Raw genomic sequence first — 19,540 nt, forward strand, 5'->3', positions numbered from 1 at the left:
ACTGTGCATTCTTGCCATTCAAAGTCTGAAACCCCTAACGTAATCTCTGTTCCTCCTCGTTTTTTGATTTAGACGTGGCGGTCATTTTCGTGGGAATTCGACATTAGGGCTAATTCCTCGGCTGTCAGTGTAGTCCAACTCGACAGCAATTCCTTCAGATCAAAGAAAATTTCCAGGTGTATTCCTAGATTGTATAGATCACATTCACCAGCTTGGTTTGAGAACGCTATTCTAGCCAACCATCTCGAGCAAGAGGTGCCTGTCGACAGATGATATTAAGCACAAAGAGGAAAAAGGAAGAATTTAAGTAAAAGCTCTGGTTTTCGCTTCTGATGTAAATCTCTGTGCAAGGCGTGCCTTTCCCTATCCAGCTCAGACGTCTGGTGTTGATATCACGGGAACGTAGAGCCATTGCCAGCTGTCACAAATCCTTCCCGCCGAACTAACAGCTATCAGCTCGCGGATTATCACCAATCGTGAACAAGAAAGGCAGTAGTTAGTGAGATCGGAGTTCAAATGAAATGACTAGCTAGCTGCAAGTCTCGGCAGATTTCAAATTGGACGCAGAATGCAGATTTGGCCAATTTGAAGCGTACGTGACTAGGCTGAACATTTCATCCTATAACGTGCTGGTAAATCCCAAGCGACCTGTCCACCTCTCCGAAAAATAACTATGTAATTAATAATTACCAAGTGATAGTTTAGTTAGCGGCTGCAGCGGTGCGCCGGGATGCGGGATGGAGGGAGGTCAAAGACCAACGATTAGTTTGAATATTATCGCACCTCCCTACTTTTTTTTACAACACTACTCTATTTTCCTATCTAACTCCTCGCGATTTGTCGAGGGTTGCTAGATGTTCTGCCTCTATCTCGTGTTATGTATTATCACTAATATATTTGATGTTCTGAATTACATCTTAAGGCCATACTGTAACTTAATTAATCTTCATAACATACGCCAGTAACAACGTTTGCGAAGACTTTTAGTGCCCACTCTGGACTTAGGTTTCGTTGGACAACGGTACGAGCGTGAGGCTCTTATTATGAGATGACTTGGTGTAAAGATGCCATTCTGCACCTAGACCAGAATGGAAATCAGATCAGCCAGCCTCGAATATTAAGTGCTATTCACATATCTATTTGTCCCTGTTGGTCTGCTAATGGTATAGTGTAGTTTTCGTTCTTTTTACTGATATCCATAGCCAAAGTGAGATATTAAAGAACAACCGACGCATGATACATGCTTAAACTTCATTGGATAGATTCCGTTTATTTTCAAACCTCCTCAATAGCAAAGAGTATGATGTCCATATCTGGAGCCTTGTGGCTTGCTGACAACAGCTCGTGAGTGGTTGAGGAACCTGTCCGCAAAATAAATGGCGGTGGTGTCACCAGCACTACGGCCATGCAATATGCATAAGTCCAGACATCGATATTGATAGATTAGTATGTCTGCCTTGACAAATGACAGGCTGCATATAACATATTATACTCGTAGTTGATGTGCCCTTAGTTCATAAGACTCTGTGTAATGTGTTGTATTGCCCTTGTATCATTACTCAGGAAAATGTCAGAACATACATGGCCCCAATCATGCTAGTTATCATGTCGGCTTTTCCAAATGCTCTCCAGCCCTCTCCTGAAGACCCTAGACCGCGGCTCCAAAATTTCAAGAGACTTTCCCCCAGATCTAAACACATCAGGTAATAATTGTCTGCTGCTGGTCATATATCACCACTGAATATCAAGAGTGCTCTTTGTCTTCAGCATGGCTGAAAAGCAAACTCCCACAGAGACATTCGCTCTTACGCCTACAAACATAAAAAAAGACAACTCAGAGTCTGCCAATCACCCCCGAAAAAGGTCAACACTAACGTGGGCACTTCAAGGCTGGTTACTTCTCCTCGCGCATACAATTTGTAGCATCGCACTGTCCTTAAGCATAGCCTTAGCTATCAATAACTACGATGCTATCGATACCACAACACCTCGATATTCCGACGGTACTCTCCACCTCCGGGTTTCCGACATAACAACGCTTGTTTCGGCGGGKTTGGTCATCACCAAATTCTTTACTACTTCCTGGGCAGCAATCGCAATCTGGAAATGCGCGTATCTCTTGACGCACAACGGCAACCCAAAGCTCAGTACTTCGCAGCTCTCGTTCATGACAAAATATAAACTACCGCCATGCTTCAGATACCCATTCCCACTCCCACGAGGCATCCGGAGCTGGGTTGTTCTTGCGATACTGCTCAGCATATTCCCTCAACCGTTCATCGCACCTCTCCTCGCCGGTGCGATAAACTGGAACCCAACTTCCGTCCCCGGAAGCGCGAATGTATTAGTGAATTCCACGGATCCTTCCGCAAGCGCTGTCCTATGGGAACAATACCCAGGCTACGCCGCCACATCTGTTACAACGAGGCAATACGTACTCGCAAAAGCGCAGGGGCTTGCCAGCCTCGCATGGTCCGACAGCTCGACCATCTCCAGCAGCAACGGGACCTCTCTGACTGGGAATGGATGCCGGCACGTCGTCAGCAGCAACAATGATGGTCTCCCCACCAACTCGACGCTCACAAATTCTACCCTACCATGCATCAAATTCCAAAATATCGTGTGGGCAACAGCGGCGAGTCAGATTTCGAGTACGGTGGCCAACGATGTTCTCTCATTTGCGCCGTCGCTTAGCCAAGTGAACACAAGTCTGGACCTCTTCACGAGCCCTGGTCACGCAATCCTCTTTGATCCGGATTTACTCTGGAACTCCTCGCAGACGGGCTTTCATGATCCAACCATCGTCTCCGGTAATCAAAGCCTGGGCCTCGTTTTTGGTAATGGCGCATCCGAAAATTGCGCGAGCTTCAAGAGTCCTTTTGGCGATTTCAACATCAACAGCAGCATTCCACAGTATCTCTACCCTTGGGGCCTAGGAACATGCTACATCTTCGCCAACATTACCCTCACAGCCGGCGTAACCACGAGCCCACTGAGCACGTACATCTCATCATCCCGAGTCATCGAAGACCAGACACCCCTCGACCAAGTCCATTTCGAGCCTGATCGATGGGTCCAAGAAGCATTCTGGCTTCTGCCCGACCTTCTAACCCAAATCGCGCTTATGAACTCTTCCCAAATCCCGACGTGGGATAACCTCGATTTGTACGTTGAAAATGTTATTCGTCAGGCTTATCTAGCGGCCTGGGATTCGTTTCATCAGACTTTTGATGATACGACTATTGCGCCGAGTACGATGTCGATTGCGGCGCCTGTGATTTCGAGGATTAGGGCTAGTGTTTCCTATGCAAGGGTATTCGCGTGGTTGGGTGTGTCGTTGTTAGTGGCCGTCGGTGGTCTTTTGCTGCTTGCTCTGCAACATGGTGAGGAGGAACCGGAAATGCCGAACAGCATCATAGCTGGGCAGGCAGCTGAGGCGAAGAAGGATGCAAAGGAGATTATGAAAGATTTGTCTAGCTTGGGGTTTTTCTAGGTTAATGTATTGGAAGGCGACGTAACCGAAAGAACATCTGGGATAATAGATATTCTCACACCACGAAAAGAATCATTGAGTACTATCAGATAGAGCAACCTTTAAATTGTGTGGCTTAGTATAACTAGCGACTTGCAGGTGCAGATTAAAGCAGCTAGTTCCATCGAGACGTCTTATGGTCATCTTTACTCCTAAAAACTGAGTGCTCTTAGACATAGCGTTGTAGCTATCCCCCAAGAACAAGCCCATTGTAACGGCATACCACTTATTCTATGTCTGTTGGCTTTGCATTACTGAAACCAATGGATGGAGAGCTCAACTGTAATATTGAGAGAGTGGACGCATTCTATATCAGAGAAGACGAATTAATTTGCTATTATAAAGAGGAAACGTTTGCTTTCTATTTAGGAGAGCCGGTGTGTACGTAACTTACCAATAAACAGATGGCCTTGTGATCATTCTGCATCGCGCTTCATAGCCTCCTGAATCCATCCTGATCTCTCCTTCCCCAACTTCGTCAGTTCTTCGTCTGACAGCTCGTTGAGCTGGAGGTAAAGATGAGGACTCGGCACGTTGCGACCCTTCTCAAAACCGGGACGTGCGAGGAGTCTATACATCCAATCCTTAACGTGAGGGAATTCATCAATCTGGGATAGGCCACTGTACTCTATGATGCGTGCCGTCAGTATTTACCGTAAAGACTCGGACTCCATCGAATCGAGTAGATTTCTTACTGTACGCAGTTGTCCATGGCCAGATAGCGATGTCGGCAATGCTCAGATGATCACCAACGAGATATCCGGAAGGATTGTTTGCAAGGGCCTTATCCATGATGCGGTAGAGACGGCGTGTTTCGTTGACGTAGCGGTTTAAGGCGTACGGATAGTCGCCGAAAGCGGACACTGTTGTTCATTTCAGATCAGTGTCATCTTTTTCGTCCCATTGTCTCCCAAACATACTTTTAAAATGGTTTGCTTGACCCTGCATGGGGCCGAGACCGCTCACCTGCCAAAAGAGCTGGTGGAATTCCAGATTAGAATTTGCCCTTTCAAAATTCGAGGTGACGATGAAAGGCAAAACCTACCCAGCTTGTCATCTGCCAGTATTCCTTGCTGCCTTGAGGATACGAGATCTTGTGGTCTTTGTCGTACCGGTCCACAAGATACTGCAAGATTGCACCACTTTCCCAGATATTCAGCTCGCGACCATTCTCGTCCGTGTCGACAATAGCTGGAATGCGGCCGTTGGGGTTTATATCGAGAAACCACTGTTCTTTCTGTTCGTGGTTAAAGAGATTGATTTTGCGGACCTATACAAGGACTGCGTCAGGGAGTCCTTTCTCTGGCGTTGGAAGATGTTACCCGACATCATACCTTGTACTCCAAGCCCAATTCCTCCAGCGCGATGGAAATCTTGAGAGGGTTGGGAGTTCCCTCGCAGTATAGCGTAATCATGATCGGCGAAGATGAGTAGACTGTTGGGACAATGAAGTCAACAAAGGCAAAAGAACTGTGCAGCGCTTAGGTCGCGCAGAACAATATCAACAGAGAGGTCGCAAATCTGATGAATCTGCTTGCACGTTCTCAACCTTCCCATTCAACAGCGGCTCTTCTTCATATTTATACGCATTTTCTTGCCGTGTTATCCTGTTGGGCTCTCAATGTAAGCAATCATGAGATCATGCGTGGGCTACAACTCATCGCCCTGCATCTTGACAATACAGCGAATGCAATTTCCTCAAGTCGGCGTTGCCTCCAAGGGAAAACGGTGTCACCAAAGCAGCTTAGGCTAACAGGGCTCTGTTTGTCCTTGATCTGGTTCCATTCATGGAGCGCTTACGGTTGGTCGTTCGGCCCGTTGCCGGAAAGGGCTAATGGTCACCAAGAATGGGAACGATTGACAGATCAAAGTGGACCGTGGCTACTGACTAGTGACAGCCGCATATAAATGTTAATTAGATGCTGGACGATTATCAATCAAATGCTTACACCATTGATTTGAAATCGGCTACATGCGCCAAGCTGATCAACTGTCCGTAGCAGAATTGCTGGACCTGTAAGTCGTTGCCGAGCTCACTCGAATGCATCATGCTAGCAATAGCCTTCCTAGCAGTCTCGGCAACCTGGGGCCAGCCGTAGAATTCCTGGTAGATATTAGACTCCTCGGCGTGGATGGGGAAGAAGGGGTTCCAGGATCCCAAGACTGGTGTTGCTAACTTGGGCGGTTCATCAATGACCAATTCGATTGTGCAACGTCTGCGCACCAAATCCCACTTTGTCGTCGACCCACAGGAACATTCAAGCTGAGTGACGGAACTCAAACGCTTCGATACTTCGTGTATACGCACGTCGCGGCTGGTCCAAGGTTTAGATTATAGATTCTGCGGAAGCGAAAGATCTTAAATCGAGGGTCTGGTCTGAAATTCCGAATCTAATGCCTTCGGATTTTCTCACCCTTCCTTGTTCCTCAGTCTAATAGAAAGAACAAAGAACAATCTGCAAGCTCAACGTAATGCCGTCTCGCATTATTGTCGTGACTGGCGCCACGGGCAACCAGGGCACAGGCGTTGTCCTAGCTCTACTAGCCTCTGATAAGAACTATCACGTCCGCGCCTTAACGCGCGATGTTAACTCATCTCGGGCCAAAAACCTTCTAGATGAGTGCTCTGGAAAGCCTGAGCCAAACCGTCTCAACCTTGTCTCGGGTCACGCTTATGACCAGAGCAGCCTACGTTCGGCGTTTGCTGGTGCTTATGGTGTTTTCGCTGTCACCTCCGAGATCTATCATGGCAAGGTCTTGGTGGACGAGGCGGAAATGGCCCACGAGATCGAGGCAGGCCGCAACATGGTCCTGGCAGCCAAAGAATCTGGCGTCAAGCACTTTGTCTTCAGCAGCCTGCCAAACATGGATGAGGTAACCCGCGGGCAATTTCTCGGTATTCATCACATGAACAACAAGCATGCTATTGAAATGATCGCAAAAGAGCATTTGAGCGGCGTGACTTGTCTTATTCCTGGTTCGTGATCCTCATAAACCTTGTTTACATTCAATCCAAGGACAATCCAAGTCTGACTGTTGATGTTCTCTCACGCAGGTTTCTTTTACACAAATTTAAGATGGCCTCAGTATACTCGCCGCCGCTGTAAGTGATATTTGCATCTACTCTGTCATTGGCTTATGGCATACGATTTGAGAAGTTTGCGACTAACATACAGACCTGAACCAGCGGACGGTGTGGTTGAGTTCCGCATGCCCATTCCCAGCAGACAGGTCGCGCAGTGGACTGACCCAAGTTACGACATGGGACGCTTTGCTGAACGTAAGTCACATACGCGCCCATAACCTAATCCCATTTCCCACACTATTTCTGCGCACCACTTTGTATTCCAGAGCATGACCGGTCCTGAATGATAGTACTAACCGTGACCACGCAGGGGTCTTCGATCTGGGCTTCGACGTGACTGCAGGCAAGACGTATCTCGTCATGAGCCCCCTCATTACCCCCGAAGAAATGGCCCAGACATTCACAAGGGTCACAGAGCAGCCTGCTGTTCATGATCCCATTAGCCCTGAAAAGTTTGGCGAGATGACAGCCCCGTTCGTTGGCCCAGCCTTTAAATTGGATGCACAGAAGATGATGGAATGGGCTTCTCTAACGCCAGCGAACAAGGTTTGCTTCGGAGCCATGGACCCTTCGAAGATGAACGATACGTTTGAGGAGTTAGGGGTCAGGGCCACTTCCTTCGAAGATTGGCTTAGGCGGAGTGCGTGGAAGGAACCTGAGTGAGTTTGTGAGTGGCTTGCAGGTAGTTGACTGACAGCATAAATCCATTGCATGAACGGGCACAAGCAGTATAAAGAAGAGCACATGTTTTCACCTCCTAATTGATGCTTCGAGAATAGTCTGTCTCACAACCCTCGACTGATATCTGTGTCGTGGAACTAGTACCCCTGTAATTACTGGATGAACCTTCAGTACATGAAATTGAAATTACAAGGGTTTTTCATATCAAATTACATGTAATAGATTTTAGCGTAGATGTCTCAATATTCGCCATGTTATGCACCTAATAATGAACTCCAACTCCGATGTTGCCTTACTAAGATCTTTATGATCCAAAAAAGGTAAGGGCAAATACAATTCTCGACCACAGCTATCTAAACTGACTAGTCAGAAACGGCAAACGGTGCACAAAAGCGGCAAAGATCGATGATTAAGGTTCATTTTAGTCCCCCCAGACAATACTATTACCAATCATCCTGTTCCCCACTATCAGAAGCCCTCCCTTTGACAAGTATTCTTCTGGGAAGTCAATCTAGTAGAGAATTCGAAACTATGATGTGATATAGATGATAAGGGTGAGTTTCAGCTAATTCAGCCTCATTCACTCGTCTGAGGGATTTTCCTCTGACACAACGTAATTCCGCCGTTTCGAATGCCCTTTTCCCCAAATCCTCGTCCTAATCCCCTTGACTCAATTCTGCACGACAACAGCTGAAGATGGAGCTCTCGGGGAAAGAACGTTTTCTCTTCGTGCACGCTGGTGACACCAGCTTTAGTTCACGTCCCAACAAATCGCTCGACTCCGAGATTCGTCGTCATGTCATGGTCAAGATTGGCAAATCCCGGAGAAAGCGGCCGAAGAAGCTACCATTCGTCATTAGAGAATGGCAGTCAACCGAGGCTTTGGCGACACAGCCGAGAGCTCATAATGGCGGATATTCGAAAAACGAGGACAATATCCGTTTGCCAGCTCTATCGAATGATCTTGTCTTGCCGAACACCGTTGCACTAGAGCCTACGACACAGTACGCCGCGATGTCACCCGTGCCGTCTGTCCTAGATGCGCTGTCCGATTTTGAAAAAGAATGGGGAGAGGATTCTTATTCGGCATATGGGTTCACTCTGATGATGATGGCGGGAAAGAATGCGTCGAGTCCAGGTAAATTACCTACAGCTTAGTTGGAACCTTTCACTGTTCACCACTTGCTGAATATTGTTTCATAGCTCGCTCGACAGAAACATTCTGGTTTCCGTTTGCATTCAGGCAATCCGCATTTCTCTGGCACTACCGTCAAATTTTCATCTCGCCCGATCTTCTGGTCCCACTGTACCGTGCTTCAGCGAGACGTCTCCAATTTCTTGCATTAGAGCGCTCTTTAACAACAATTCAGTGCATCGAATCAACCATTGCTAGTTGCAATGTCAGCAGCTCATTGTCTGATAATGTTCTCAGTGCTGTGCTGGCTATCGTATGCTATAATGTAAGGTTCATCCCTTATAGCGAGCTGTTGTTTGAGAACGTAGCTGAGTTTGAAGTAGTTAATCAACCTGGATTTTGACCAAGCGATGGTGCATGTCAAGGGCATGCGCATGATTGTTGAGGCAAGAGGCGGGKGGRGKAACTTAGAGGCTAAACCGGACTTAATGGCCATGATTTCATGGTATGGATCCGCGACAAACACAATAATCTGAAAGACACATGGTGTTGATGTTTGCATCACAGGACGGACATTACAGTTGCCTTAGTGTGTGATACGAAACCACTCTTTCCCCTCTGCACGGCAATGCCAAGCGCCAATGTAAACCATCAATTGACTCCAGACACGCTTCCTGCTCCGCTATTCAGCCTTATGAACGGTGAGATCAAGCAGGACACTCGGCTGACAAGCGTGATGTCTTGCATAGCGGATCTCAATGCGCTCGCTACAGTTCTGCGTGTCGAGCTAGCCACCAATGGCGACGCTATCTGGGATGATGAAGAGCGAATGGGGTTTCTCATAAATCCGGTCGCCTACTACCTTCTGCAGCAACAACCAGCGATATCAGGGAAGCGGGTGCAACGCTCCGACATGATATCAGAGGCCATACGACTCGGTTCTACCATTTGGATCATTGAAGTGAAGCGGAGATGCCGCTCTTATCCTGGGACTTCCAGATCACGTGTCTCAGCATTGCTAAACATACTATCTGAGGATACTGATTTGCAGAGTATCTGGAGTAAGGATTCTCACCTGCAAATCGTCCGCCTTTGGCTTCTCATACTGTGTGGTATCGGCGAAACCAGTGACCAATACCATGAGCTTGCCATGAGGATGATAGTTGGTGTTATCAAGAAGCATAGACTGGCCTCATGGAAAGGTATCATGGTAGATGTTCGTCGGATGCCCTGGCTTGATATATTTGAGTCTCGCTGCGCAACACTCGGGCAGCAGATCAAGGGGAATTTCACATGACAAGTGTTTGAAAAGTTTGGCCAACGTGTTACAGCACAATACAATCGCTGTGACAGATCATATCAATAGTCCACCGACATGATCTATTTCATGCCGGCTCTATCTGACCTTTCATATCTGCCACTATGTTCAGACTCGGACCTTGGGATCCATACACACTGTCACACATAAGGATGAGGAGCTGCTAAGCCGAACTGGGCCACACCTTTATATGGCTCAACAAAGCCTAGCGTACCTCGACACAGAGCTGTTTAACTAAGATGGATCTCCAAGTCCGTGACAAAGCGGGAAGCGGAAAATGGCCCCCATTTCACCAGGACGAAGATTATTACATATGTCCGTCCTGGTGAAAGCGTCGTCGTTTTTGGCCGCACTTGACACTGCTTTTATTGTAAGGCGGTAGATTGCGAGTCACTTTAGCTTGATTTCTAAACATATTAGCTGTTGAGGATATGGCTGCGTGCTTAAAATAGTATTGTATTGTGCATATAGATCTAGATAGTGGACATTATGCGGACTGGCTTTGAGCCGATGCTTTACTTTGCTGGACACCATGACTCAAGAAGATTGGCATTACATGGCTTACTCTGCGACTTCCAATATCTTCCGGAAAGTACTATCCTACCTTGAGACAACAATAGACAATAGTCCTTTACAAAATGTACCGATATCCGTCAATCTCATCACAGGCAGACCAGCGCGAAGCACGAAAGGCACTTGGATGTGTAGATATCCTACCAAATCACCTGTATATATAATCTAATTTAACATGTGAATGACGGATCTGCCGCTTCGAAAGAACGCATCACAGCCATCGTGACAACCGGATAACCCATGACAACATCATGCAAGCCAGTTTTCAGTATTTCCTCTCGAATCACACTGTTATCCGTTCTCCATTCCATGACTGAGCCGGCAGCCCCTAGATCGACCTTTGAGTCTAACTTCTTCTTTTCGAGTTCCTCATAGCTTATTCCACGCGGTATCGAAGCGTTAACTGCATACCAGAAGACTACTTCAGTGTGATGCCACGGAATGTCGTAATCATCTTGAGCATGTATAATCGTGAGGCGGTATTTCTCGCTGTTAACTTCGTTGGAACGGATATATTGCGCGATGCGGTCTTTGCTTGACCATTTATCCCGTAAAAAGCGTTGGAGGTAGTTGAACAGCGTAGGGAACTTCTCGAGCGGTGAGAGGAGTGGAATTATTCCTGCTACTCGATAAGTTGAGACCAACGTCGCGCAATCGACGAATGGCGCAACGAGAATAGTGCCTGCAAAAATTACTGGAGGAGATTGCAATGCAAGTTGCTCAGACACAGCAATGCTAACTGCGGTTCCCATAGACTGACCGAAGATAAGGATTCGAGAGGGAGGGATACCAGCGACTTTGACAGCCCAGTCTACGACTGTAAGTGCATCTATTATAAGCCCATTCTCAGATGGGGAACCAGTGCTTCGTCCAAATCCACGATAATCAAATGTCAGGACATGAATTTTGCCAGGTTGACCTGCGGACAATGCACGGTAATTAGGAACTCTATATCCTGAACCGACAGTTCCCCCAGCACCGTGCATATGAAGAATCAAACGAGCGTCGGGATCGTCGCGCAGCAGCTGAAATGCAAGTCTGGACGTGATGTCCGAGACAAACCCAATTGGCTCTGCGATTAGAGATTCTTCGTGCTTGCGATACAATTCTATTGGAAGAATGTGCCAAGAGTACAGACGTTCGCCGTCAGGTGTCCTAATTGAGAACGGAGTGACTTGATTCCTGAGGAAGCCAAAATTCTCGGGGACATTGAGATCCTTAAACCATGTCATTTGAAAGGCGTGTAGGTACACCACATGGGATTGAAATATAGGTATGGTGAGCAGCGCTAGCAATACCGCATACAACCCCACGGCGGCTGCTATCAAATCGAAAGCATACTTAAAGAAACCAGCGATGATCTTGCCGGAAGCCATACTTGACCGTTCCTCTGCTGAAGCTCAAGTAGATGAGTTGAAGCAGATGTTGACACTGCGCTTACCATATTCGGGATAGCGGTAAAGTGATCCTGTCACAACTCCAAATATAGGACGACATTGCCACCACCAGCGGTGTATATGGTGTATGAGAAGTATTGCTATCTAATTCTTTGAATAGATTACGCTCAGTACAGTCTGTGCTTGGCCATAGGGCCATATGTCATGGTAAATCGTCGAATGCGAGACCCGACGAAGTACATGACTAAAGAGAATGACAAAATAATATAGGCAACAGCGACCAATTCTCCAAAGGCATCTTTCTTGCCTTGATTCTGAAACCACTTCGAGATATAAGTTGAGATGAGGCAGACAATCACATTCCGAAGAATGAATATAATCACGATCGTTTCTCCGGCGACCTATGACAGGTCAGATCGAGATAACTATCGTAGGCGCTATACTTACTAGACGATAAGAATCGACAGCATATGTGACTGCAATGTTTGCAGCGGCTGTCGCGCCAAATCCTTGCATGCCATACCCGATAGCTGCACCAGCCCAAGGTTTCCCATACGCAATAACGAGTCCGAAGGTTAACAGTCCCATAGGACCAATGACAGCCGGGATTATCATGGCTGGCAGTCTATACTCAGGCTCTGCATGCCCATCGTGACGCTTGATTGATCGAATCGCCAGCCAGTCGATGAGGTAACCACCAAAGAAGAAACTGATCACAGAGCCTGTGAAACCAGACAGTGACAGTAAGCCGACACTATGTAGCGCCCATGAGTAGGGCGGAGCCGTGAAGGTCTGAGAGGCGGTCAATTGAAGCGCAATATTACTACAGTATGATGAGCAACAGCCATTCACAAGATATGTGCAGACTACTTACCATCCGATAAACACCCCAACTGTGAGTCCGCTAACCCAGATAGGTGGATATGCCATGAGCTGTACAGATTCAAACACCCATCTGAAAAAGGAAGCCTCTGGGTCGACTCCCCCGGTCAAGGACATGGATGCAGCCCAACTTCTCTTCGGTGGATATGTCTCTGCAGACCGGTCGAGATCTCGTACGCCGTTTGGAAGAATATATGCTGTCTCCTTGATAAGGGCAATCGCCACGATAAATGTCACACCCGATGCGATTGCCATAACACCGCACATCCAGGCCCACCCCAGATATTGAGTGATATAGGCGTTTATGAAGGGACCAAAGAAGGCGCCTGCTGAAATAGCAATGTTGAATATCATCAATGCATGGCCACGCTCATGGAAATAGAAAAGATCGGCGGCCACGCTGGGGACCGGCGCATCGGAAGCTGCTGTGAGGAAGCCGCCGACGACTCGCGACGCAAGGAGATTGCCGTATGATTTTGCAAAGTAGCTCCATATGTTTGTGACGCAGAGGAAAAGGATAGAAACTAGATATACAGGCCGTTTACCGATCTTTCTCGTCATGGCCATCTAACATGAAAACCGTCAGCGCGAGGAGCCTGGGTAAGGGAGGTTGAGTAGAACGTACCCAAAATAAAGCGCCGAAGCCCATTGCAAGCACCTGCAGAGACGCTGTAGTAGTGTTAGAAACGAATACAAAGGTAGATATCCACCCGGTAATAGCAAGCCAAACTTACTCAAATAACTTGCCTCTGTGGAAGTCTTGTGAAATTCTTTCACGATGTCCACAACTGCAACAGTGAAGGCCGAAGAGTTCATGAAGGAGAGAAACGTAAACCAACAGAGAACGACGTATGTCGTGTACTTCTCCCATTGCGGCCAATTCTGTATCTGTCAGTGTGCTTTTTCGTCTCGCTCGTCCGAGAAAAGATAAAAGAACAAGCGTACCAGCGGATCGTTTGGGTCGTTTGACGGCTGGGGKCGCAAGACAATGCCTGATTTGGAAGTCTTGCTCCTAACGATATTCTCATCGGCAATTTCATCGTGCAGATGGTGAGCTTTTTCGGCCATGATGGTGTCTTGTATTATTAATGTTTCAAAGAAGTGTGTATGCATATACACAAACGCTGATTACAAAGGAAGAAAGCTGCCCTTGCTAGCTTCTGGAGCTAGTGAAAACAAGGCTCGCAAGTCGAAATGCCTTCTCCGCACGCAAACGAGGGTTCCTTGTAATGAAGACGCCCGGAGTACTGTTTACCCCATGGGGCCCGGGGAGATAACCCCAGGCGGGGTAAGACATTACCTCGAAGATCGCAATAGGAAATATTTGTTGAGGCATTTTCGGCTCTATCCCCTAGTTCAAGGAGTTTGTAGGTGCTATTGTACACTACCAATCTTAGTATGCCTCTCATTGATCAGACGTGAAGATAGCGCAAACCTTCTTCTCCAGGTGGATGAACAGCTTCCCACGCCATCCCCGTGGGAAAATCCAGTTGGTATCGTTTCTCCAACTCACTTTCTGAATCGTACTCTATCAATTCACCAGCCATGGCGTCCCAGAAAGTTCCTATTACCTTTGCAGGTATGCTCTATGACCGCTTCCAGCCACTCCAGTCTGGAGAGGTCGTCCCCGAAGGAATCGACCTTAATTTCCTCGCTTTGAGCCACCCAAGAGACATATTTGACCGCATGGTCGGCGGGAAAGAGTTTGATGCCTCGGAACTCAGTTTGAGCGAATACATATGCCGCTATGCGGCCGGCCACCGCGATTTCGTTGCCCTACCGGCCTTTCCATCCCGAGCATTTCGCCATGGATACATCGCAGTGAACAGCAATATCGTCAAAGAGCCAAAAGATCTGAATGGCAAAAAAGTAGGCGTGCCGCTCTATACCATAACAGCGGCTGTATGGATTCGCTCTGTGCTCAAGCAACATGGTGTCGACCTCGATAGTATACAATGGGTGCAGGGCTCCCTCCTGACTGCCGGACAATATGGAAAGCCGAAGGTAGCACCTCTGACAAAGCCAGTGAATATCGTCCAAAACGAGAGTGACAAGTCGCTCAGCCAAATGCTTGAGGATGGCGATCTTGCTGCCACAATTGGAGCCGATATTCCTCCTTGTTTTAGAACCGCGGAACATGTCAAGAGACTATTCTCGGACTTCAAAGAAGTAGAGAAGGCATATTTTCAAGAAACGGGCATCTTTCCCATCATGCACACAGTTGTCGTGAAGCGGGAGCTGGTTGATAAGCATCCCTGGCTTCCATCCAGCCTCTTCCATGCTCTAAATGATTCAAAGGAAGTGGCAAGAATCCGTATGCGCTTTCTTGACGCTCTGAGATATATGGTTCCATGGTTACCTACGGCCATAGACGAAATTGATGAAGTTTTTGGAGGCGATGCATGGGTTTATGGTGTTGAGCCGAATAGAAAAACACTTGAGGCACTTGTGGACGCCCTGTATGACCAGGGAATGATAAGCAGCAAACCGACCCTTGAGGAGCTCTTTGCCCCCATTCGTGGGCAAAATTGGAAAGTTGGTTGGGGTACAACGCTTCCAAAGCCTTCACAATAAGCAGTCGAGGTAAAGGCAAGATAATAAATCGTGTATTCCACCTAGGCATCGGTGGGCATACTATAAAGGGAAAATACCCTCTATTCTCAACTATTACGGAGAAGCAACACTATTTTATAGAAAAATGTTCTATTACTACAAATTGCTCCTGATAAATTTACCATCTCTCGCTGCCTTTCCCTCCGGATATTGATAATACTTGACGTACTCCTGTAAAACCGCTATCTCTTCAGCCGCGAGTTTCCTCTTCTCAAAGGCTTGCCTCCCCTCTGACACGACAGCCTTTAGCGGGATCTCCATCTTCTTCCCGTTGATATTGTATGGAATACCAGATACTCGAAATATGTCAGATGGAACATGGCGAAGTGAAAGACCACTGGCTATACACTTTTGTATCCTCCTTTTCAATCCCAGCCATTCATCATCAGAGATTGGCGATGAAACTTTCACAAATAAGATGGCCTTTTCCGTTTCATCCACTGCTCGTTGCTGGCCTACACAAATCGAGTCTACGATATCACCAGCCAATTGTTTCTCGAGAATGGAATAGATTTCTCCGCTTCCAAAACGCACACCGGCGGGATTGAGTACACTGTCACTGCGACCGAGGATGTATATGCCTCCGGTATGAGGAGAAATAGACATGCGATCACCATGAGTCCACACGGACGGAATTTGGGAAAAGTATGCGTTCATGTATCTCTTTCTTTCAGGATCATTCAAAAAATGCAACGGCATGTTGGGAAATGGCTCTGTACAAACCAACTCCCCGCTTTCTCCTGCTGGTAAACCTCGACCAGGGCCTTGTTGTGATGACGATGTAGAATACACGTCGACGGCCATTCCTAATGCTTTGACGGTGATCTCCCCAGGATATGTCGGTAGACTGACAGTGCCATGGACAAACGAGCCACAGAGCTCCGTTCCGCCCGAAAAACTAATCTGGCACAGAGGACCGAAGGACTCGGCCATCCACGAGGATAGCGATGGGGTGAGAATGGCACCGGTACTCAGAAGCATCTTCAGTCGATTATTAGCCATGGATCTGGCATTTATTTTCATGCGCCGTAGCTCAGAGAAATATTTTGGCCCGGCGCCGAATGCTGTCACACCGGCGGAGAGAATGCGTTGGAGAAACTCTTGGGCACTGGGATAAAAAGGAGACCCATCATAGAGAACGACCGTGGTACCACAGAGCAGCGCACCCAGCATGATATTCCAAAGCGCCCATCCGATGCCCGTATAATGGAAATAGACATCGGTGTCATCGAAATTGCAATGCAGTCTATATTCCTTTTTGAGGTTGATCAGTACACCCCCGTGGGAATGAACAATAGCCTTGGGAACTCCAGTTGTCCCAGAGGAGAACATGACGAAGAGCGGTGTGTTGAAAGGGACCTGTAAGAACTCAAGATGCTTGCCTGTTCCTCTTCTGACGAAATCCTTGAGTTGGATTGTCGATGAGTTTTCACTAATATCATCAGGCGGCGTTGTAGTGATGAGTTCTGAGTTTGCAGCCCTGGTGATACTGTTCCATACAGATTTCACTTTGTGTATGATGCTGTGCGTCTTGCCATTATATTTGTATTTAGTATTGGTAAATAGGAATTGTGGTTTGAGCTGAGATAATCTGTCTCGTAATGCTCCTTCGCCTAAATCTGTTCCAAATGACGAGAACACTCCCCCTAGACTCGCAGTAGCCAGCATCAAGGCGAGTGACATCTTGTTATTCCCTCCTACAACAACCACCACCCCGCCTTTCGATAAGCCAGAAGCAGACAGTGCATCTGCCAATTGCCTCACGAGGTCTCTCAACTGACCCCAGGAGATAAGTTCCGGTCCATCCAAATATAGATTATCTTCAGTCAGCACTTTTATCGCCGTCTTTTCGCTACCATCTACTTGCGACAGAAGATTCTCGGCGAAGTTCAGTTTTGCATCCGTGTAAAATTCTGGAAAAGTGGCAATTCCTCTGGTTTCGTCAATGGCAATAGTGGGTTGCACTGACGCTCTAATATCCAGATATCGCCACAATCCCATCCAGAACAGATTCCGGGTTGGGCCGTTGGCGCCTATAGAAAATGAATGTAGATCGTCGTATGTGTTCAGCTGAAGATTGTGCCATCTGTTGATGGATTCGCGGAAATCGTCCATGAAAGTTCGAAGACCTAGCGGCGGCGTATAGACCGATGTAGGTTGTTCAGAAAGAGCCATGGCGATTCAATGTAATTTGGCGGATGAAAAGGCAGACCTGATGTAAGCAAAAGTCAAATATAAAAATTGATACTTTTTGTTTATCTACCATTGTCTCTTGGTGTGACCTATCAAAGACAAAATGGCCGGGCCGATGAAATTAGGCCGGGCCGACCTCAGAGTAAAAACCCTAAGCCTAGCCCGATGCTGTGCAGGAAGTAACGTGGAAATTTGCTTTTTTTTTATCTTTCAACAATTCATGCCAAATGCTTGGATGTTATAGGGCTTGAGGGCTTCTATGTCATGTTTTCTTCATTTATAGGCCGCAACATAATCTATATACAGCGCCTTAGAATTCACCGGCTTATCACTAAATGTACTAGGAAATGCACAGATATATTGAGAATCAACATAAGCAATATGATCTTTATATCTCCAGTTTATAATAGCTCTTATCTAAGCTAAAATCTTCAAACCGCCTCCCTCGTCGGCTGCACCAACCCACTCAATGGGCCAAACCCAGCCCTCTTCCCATCAGGAGTAGTAAACCAGCCTTCAATCGTAAGAGTGTCTCCATCTTCCAGCCATACTACTTTCTCACCAGCGACAAGCGGCAGCGGTTCCCCACAAGCATTTGCCTCGAAGAGACATCCACATCCTGAGGGAGTATTGGAGTCTCTTGTTTGGGGAGTCTGCAGACAAGTTAATGAATTTGCAGGCCTCAATACATAGCATGAATGTCAACTTACAGGGGAGGAAGTCGTGCCAGATCCCAAAAGGTCGCCAGTATTGAGGCCACAGCCGCTTGATGATTGGTACGCAATCATCTGCAGAGAGTCCCAGTAGGCGTCTGTCAGATTTGTCTGTACTATTTGGACAGGGTCTGATTTTTTGCCTACAAATCAGTCAGAGGAGATACAACTCGAAAACGATATTGAAAGAATACTGACGAGATAATGTCACCGAAAAATCAATATCATACCCCGCATGGTTATCAGGATCATTTCGTAGATGACTCGACAGCTCCGACGAGTAATTAGATTCCACCGGCCTCGCAATACTGCCCCTCAGCGCATCTGGCGTAACCACCCAGGGTGAGATACTCGTAAGAAAACTCTTTGAATGAAGCGGTCCAAACGGATGCATTTCATACTTCTGCACGTCTCTGGCAGACCAGTCGTTCAATAGGACGTATCCAAAAACATGCTTCCACGCATCCTTGGCATTCACCACATTTCCCGGAGCTACCGGTAGGGAAATGAAACAGCCCATTTCAACTTCAAAGTCGAGTTCTTGAGAGGCTTGGTACTCGACGTGCTTGTCTTTAGGATTGCGGAGGAAGAAACCCTTGGGACGGATGACTTCTGTGCCAGAAACTGCGACGGAAGAGACGCGGCCGTTGTAGGCCATTGGGTATTCGTAGAAGGCGGGTGGAATGGGGATGTTCATTGCTTTGCCGGCCTAGAAGGCGTTGTGTGGTTAGAAGGCTGCTTTACCTCAGGAGTTTGTATCATCTTACTTTGTCGGCATGCACCAGCGAGGAGTAGAAATCGGTATAGTCCGTAAGCCGCATAGGCAGGTGCATGGTGACATTTTGGATCGGAATGAAAGCCTTCTGCTGCAGAGACTCGTCTTTGAACAACGGAGAATCAGCAGTGGTAAGATGATGGATGATGATCGCGCGGACTGTTCGACGATCAGAGATTGGAAGTGCGGCGAAGTCATTGAGGTATGGTTTTAGAAAAACATCGCCAAGGGAATGTGTCAATATCGGGTCTGCAAGAATGCCATGCTGAAGTAGGGTATCTAGATCGAGCACATAGTTCCCGACGGCAGTGGCAACCCTAGGCGTCTATTGGAGGTCAAGAACAATCCAAGCTGCTATCTTTACTGCACGGGGTACTGACTGTTCCCGAAGTACTGTATATCCCGAAAGGGATATTATAAACCCCGAATGGGCTGCTAGAAGGAACAGGAAATGGAAATGAGATTGTCATATTGTGCGTACTCTCGATCAAATTTTGAAAATAAGAAAGTACTCGCACATCCTCGAACTGGACACAGGCGGGCCGGTGAGTATTTATGTCAACTGGTAGGTGCTGCAGATCAAGCCGGGCCGACCCCTCGAGCCGCGATAATGGGCGGTTGAATATAACTATAGGTCGGAATC

At 47.3% G+C, this 19,540-nt stretch overlaps 8 protein-coding genes across 8 annotated transcripts; 3 read left to right on the forward strand and 5 right to left on the reverse strand.

Moving 5' to 3' along the window:
• Positions 1-1,768: 1,768 nt before the first annotated feature.
• On the forward strand, positions 1,769-3,493 carry BHQ10_004022 (uncharacterized protein; the record flags this gene model as incomplete). The annotated part of the gene is made up of 1 exon (XM_040876344.1): positions 1,769-3,493. The coding sequence occupies one exon, from the start codon at positions 1,769-1,771 to the stop codon at positions 3,491-3,493; it is 1,725 nt and encodes a 574-aa protein (XP_040732526.1).
• Positions 3,494-3,948: 455 nt separating this feature from the next.
• Positions 3,949-5,790, reverse strand: BHQ10_004023 (uncharacterized protein; the record flags this gene model as incomplete). The annotated part of the gene is made up of 7 exons (XM_040876345.1): positions 3,949-4,160; positions 4,228-4,395; positions 4,453-4,510; positions 4,578-4,802; positions 4,867-5,002; positions 5,482-5,704; positions 5,757-5,790. 7 exons carry the CDS (start codon positions 5,788-5,790, stop codon positions 3,949-3,951), a joined length of 1,056 nt encoding a protein of 351 aa, XP_040732527.1.
• A 214-nt stretch (positions 5,791-6,004) lies between these two features.
• Positions 6,005-9,730, forward strand: BHQ10_004024 (uncharacterized protein; the record flags this gene model as incomplete). Its single annotated transcript, XM_040876346.1, has 8 exons — positions 6,005-6,509; positions 6,588-6,635; positions 6,720-6,812; positions 6,928-7,276; positions 8,054-8,436; positions 8,502-8,758; positions 8,817-8,938; positions 9,001-9,730. The coding sequence occupies 8 exons, from the start codon at positions 6,005-6,007 to the stop codon at positions 9,728-9,730; spliced, it is 2,487 nt and encodes an 828-aa protein (XP_040732528.1).
• A 764-nt stretch (positions 9,731-10,494) lies between these two features.
• Positions 10,495-11,700, reverse strand: BHQ10_004025 (uncharacterized protein; the record flags this gene model as incomplete). The annotated part of the gene is made up of 1 exon (XM_040876347.1): positions 10,495-11,700. The coding sequence occupies one exon, from the start codon at positions 11,698-11,700 to the stop codon at positions 10,495-10,497; it is 1,206 nt and encodes a 401-aa protein (XP_040732529.1).
• A 188-nt stretch (positions 11,701-11,888) lies between these two features.
• BHQ10_004026 (uncharacterized protein) lies at positions 11,889-13,671 on the reverse strand (the record flags this gene model as incomplete). The annotated part of the gene is made up of 6 exons (XM_040876348.1): positions 11,889-12,122; positions 12,169-12,544; positions 12,596-13,170; positions 13,229-13,272; positions 13,338-13,485; positions 13,549-13,671. The coding sequence occupies 6 exons, from the start codon at positions 13,669-13,671 to the stop codon at positions 11,889-11,891; spliced, it is 1,500 nt and encodes a 499-aa protein (XP_040732530.1).
• A 477-nt stretch (positions 13,672-14,148) lies between these two features.
• Positions 14,149-15,177, forward strand: BHQ10_004027 (uncharacterized protein; the record flags this gene model as incomplete). The annotated part of the gene is made up of 1 exon (XM_040876349.1): positions 14,149-15,177. One exon carries the CDS (start codon positions 14,149-14,151, stop codon positions 15,175-15,177), a length of 1,029 nt encoding a protein of 342 aa, XP_040732531.1.
• Positions 15,178-15,312: 135 nt separating this feature from the next.
• Positions 15,313-17,391, reverse strand: BHQ10_004028 (uncharacterized protein; the record flags this gene model as incomplete). Its single annotated transcript, XM_040876350.1, has 1 exon — positions 15,313-17,391. The coding sequence occupies one exon, from the start codon at positions 17,389-17,391 to the stop codon at positions 15,313-15,315; it is 2,079 nt and encodes a 692-aa protein (XP_040732532.1).
• A 449-nt stretch (positions 17,392-17,840) lies between these two features.
• BHQ10_004029 (uncharacterized protein) lies at positions 17,841-19,367 on the reverse strand (the record flags this gene model as incomplete). Its single annotated transcript, XM_040876351.1, has 5 exons — positions 17,841-18,062; positions 18,120-18,265; positions 18,321-18,831; positions 18,890-19,222; positions 19,278-19,367. 5 exons carry the CDS (start codon positions 19,365-19,367, stop codon positions 17,841-17,843), a joined length of 1,302 nt encoding a protein of 433 aa, XP_040732533.1.
• Between the last annotated feature and the right edge of the window lie 173 nt (positions 19,368-19,540).

Source organism: Talaromyces amestolkiae, assembly GCF_001896365.1.
Source record: "Talaromyces amestolkiae strain CIB chromosome Unknown scaffold6.1, whole genome shotgun sequence".
NCBI lineage: Eukaryota > Fungi > Ascomycota > Eurotiomycetes > Eurotiales > Trichocomaceae > Talaromyces > Talaromyces amestolkiae.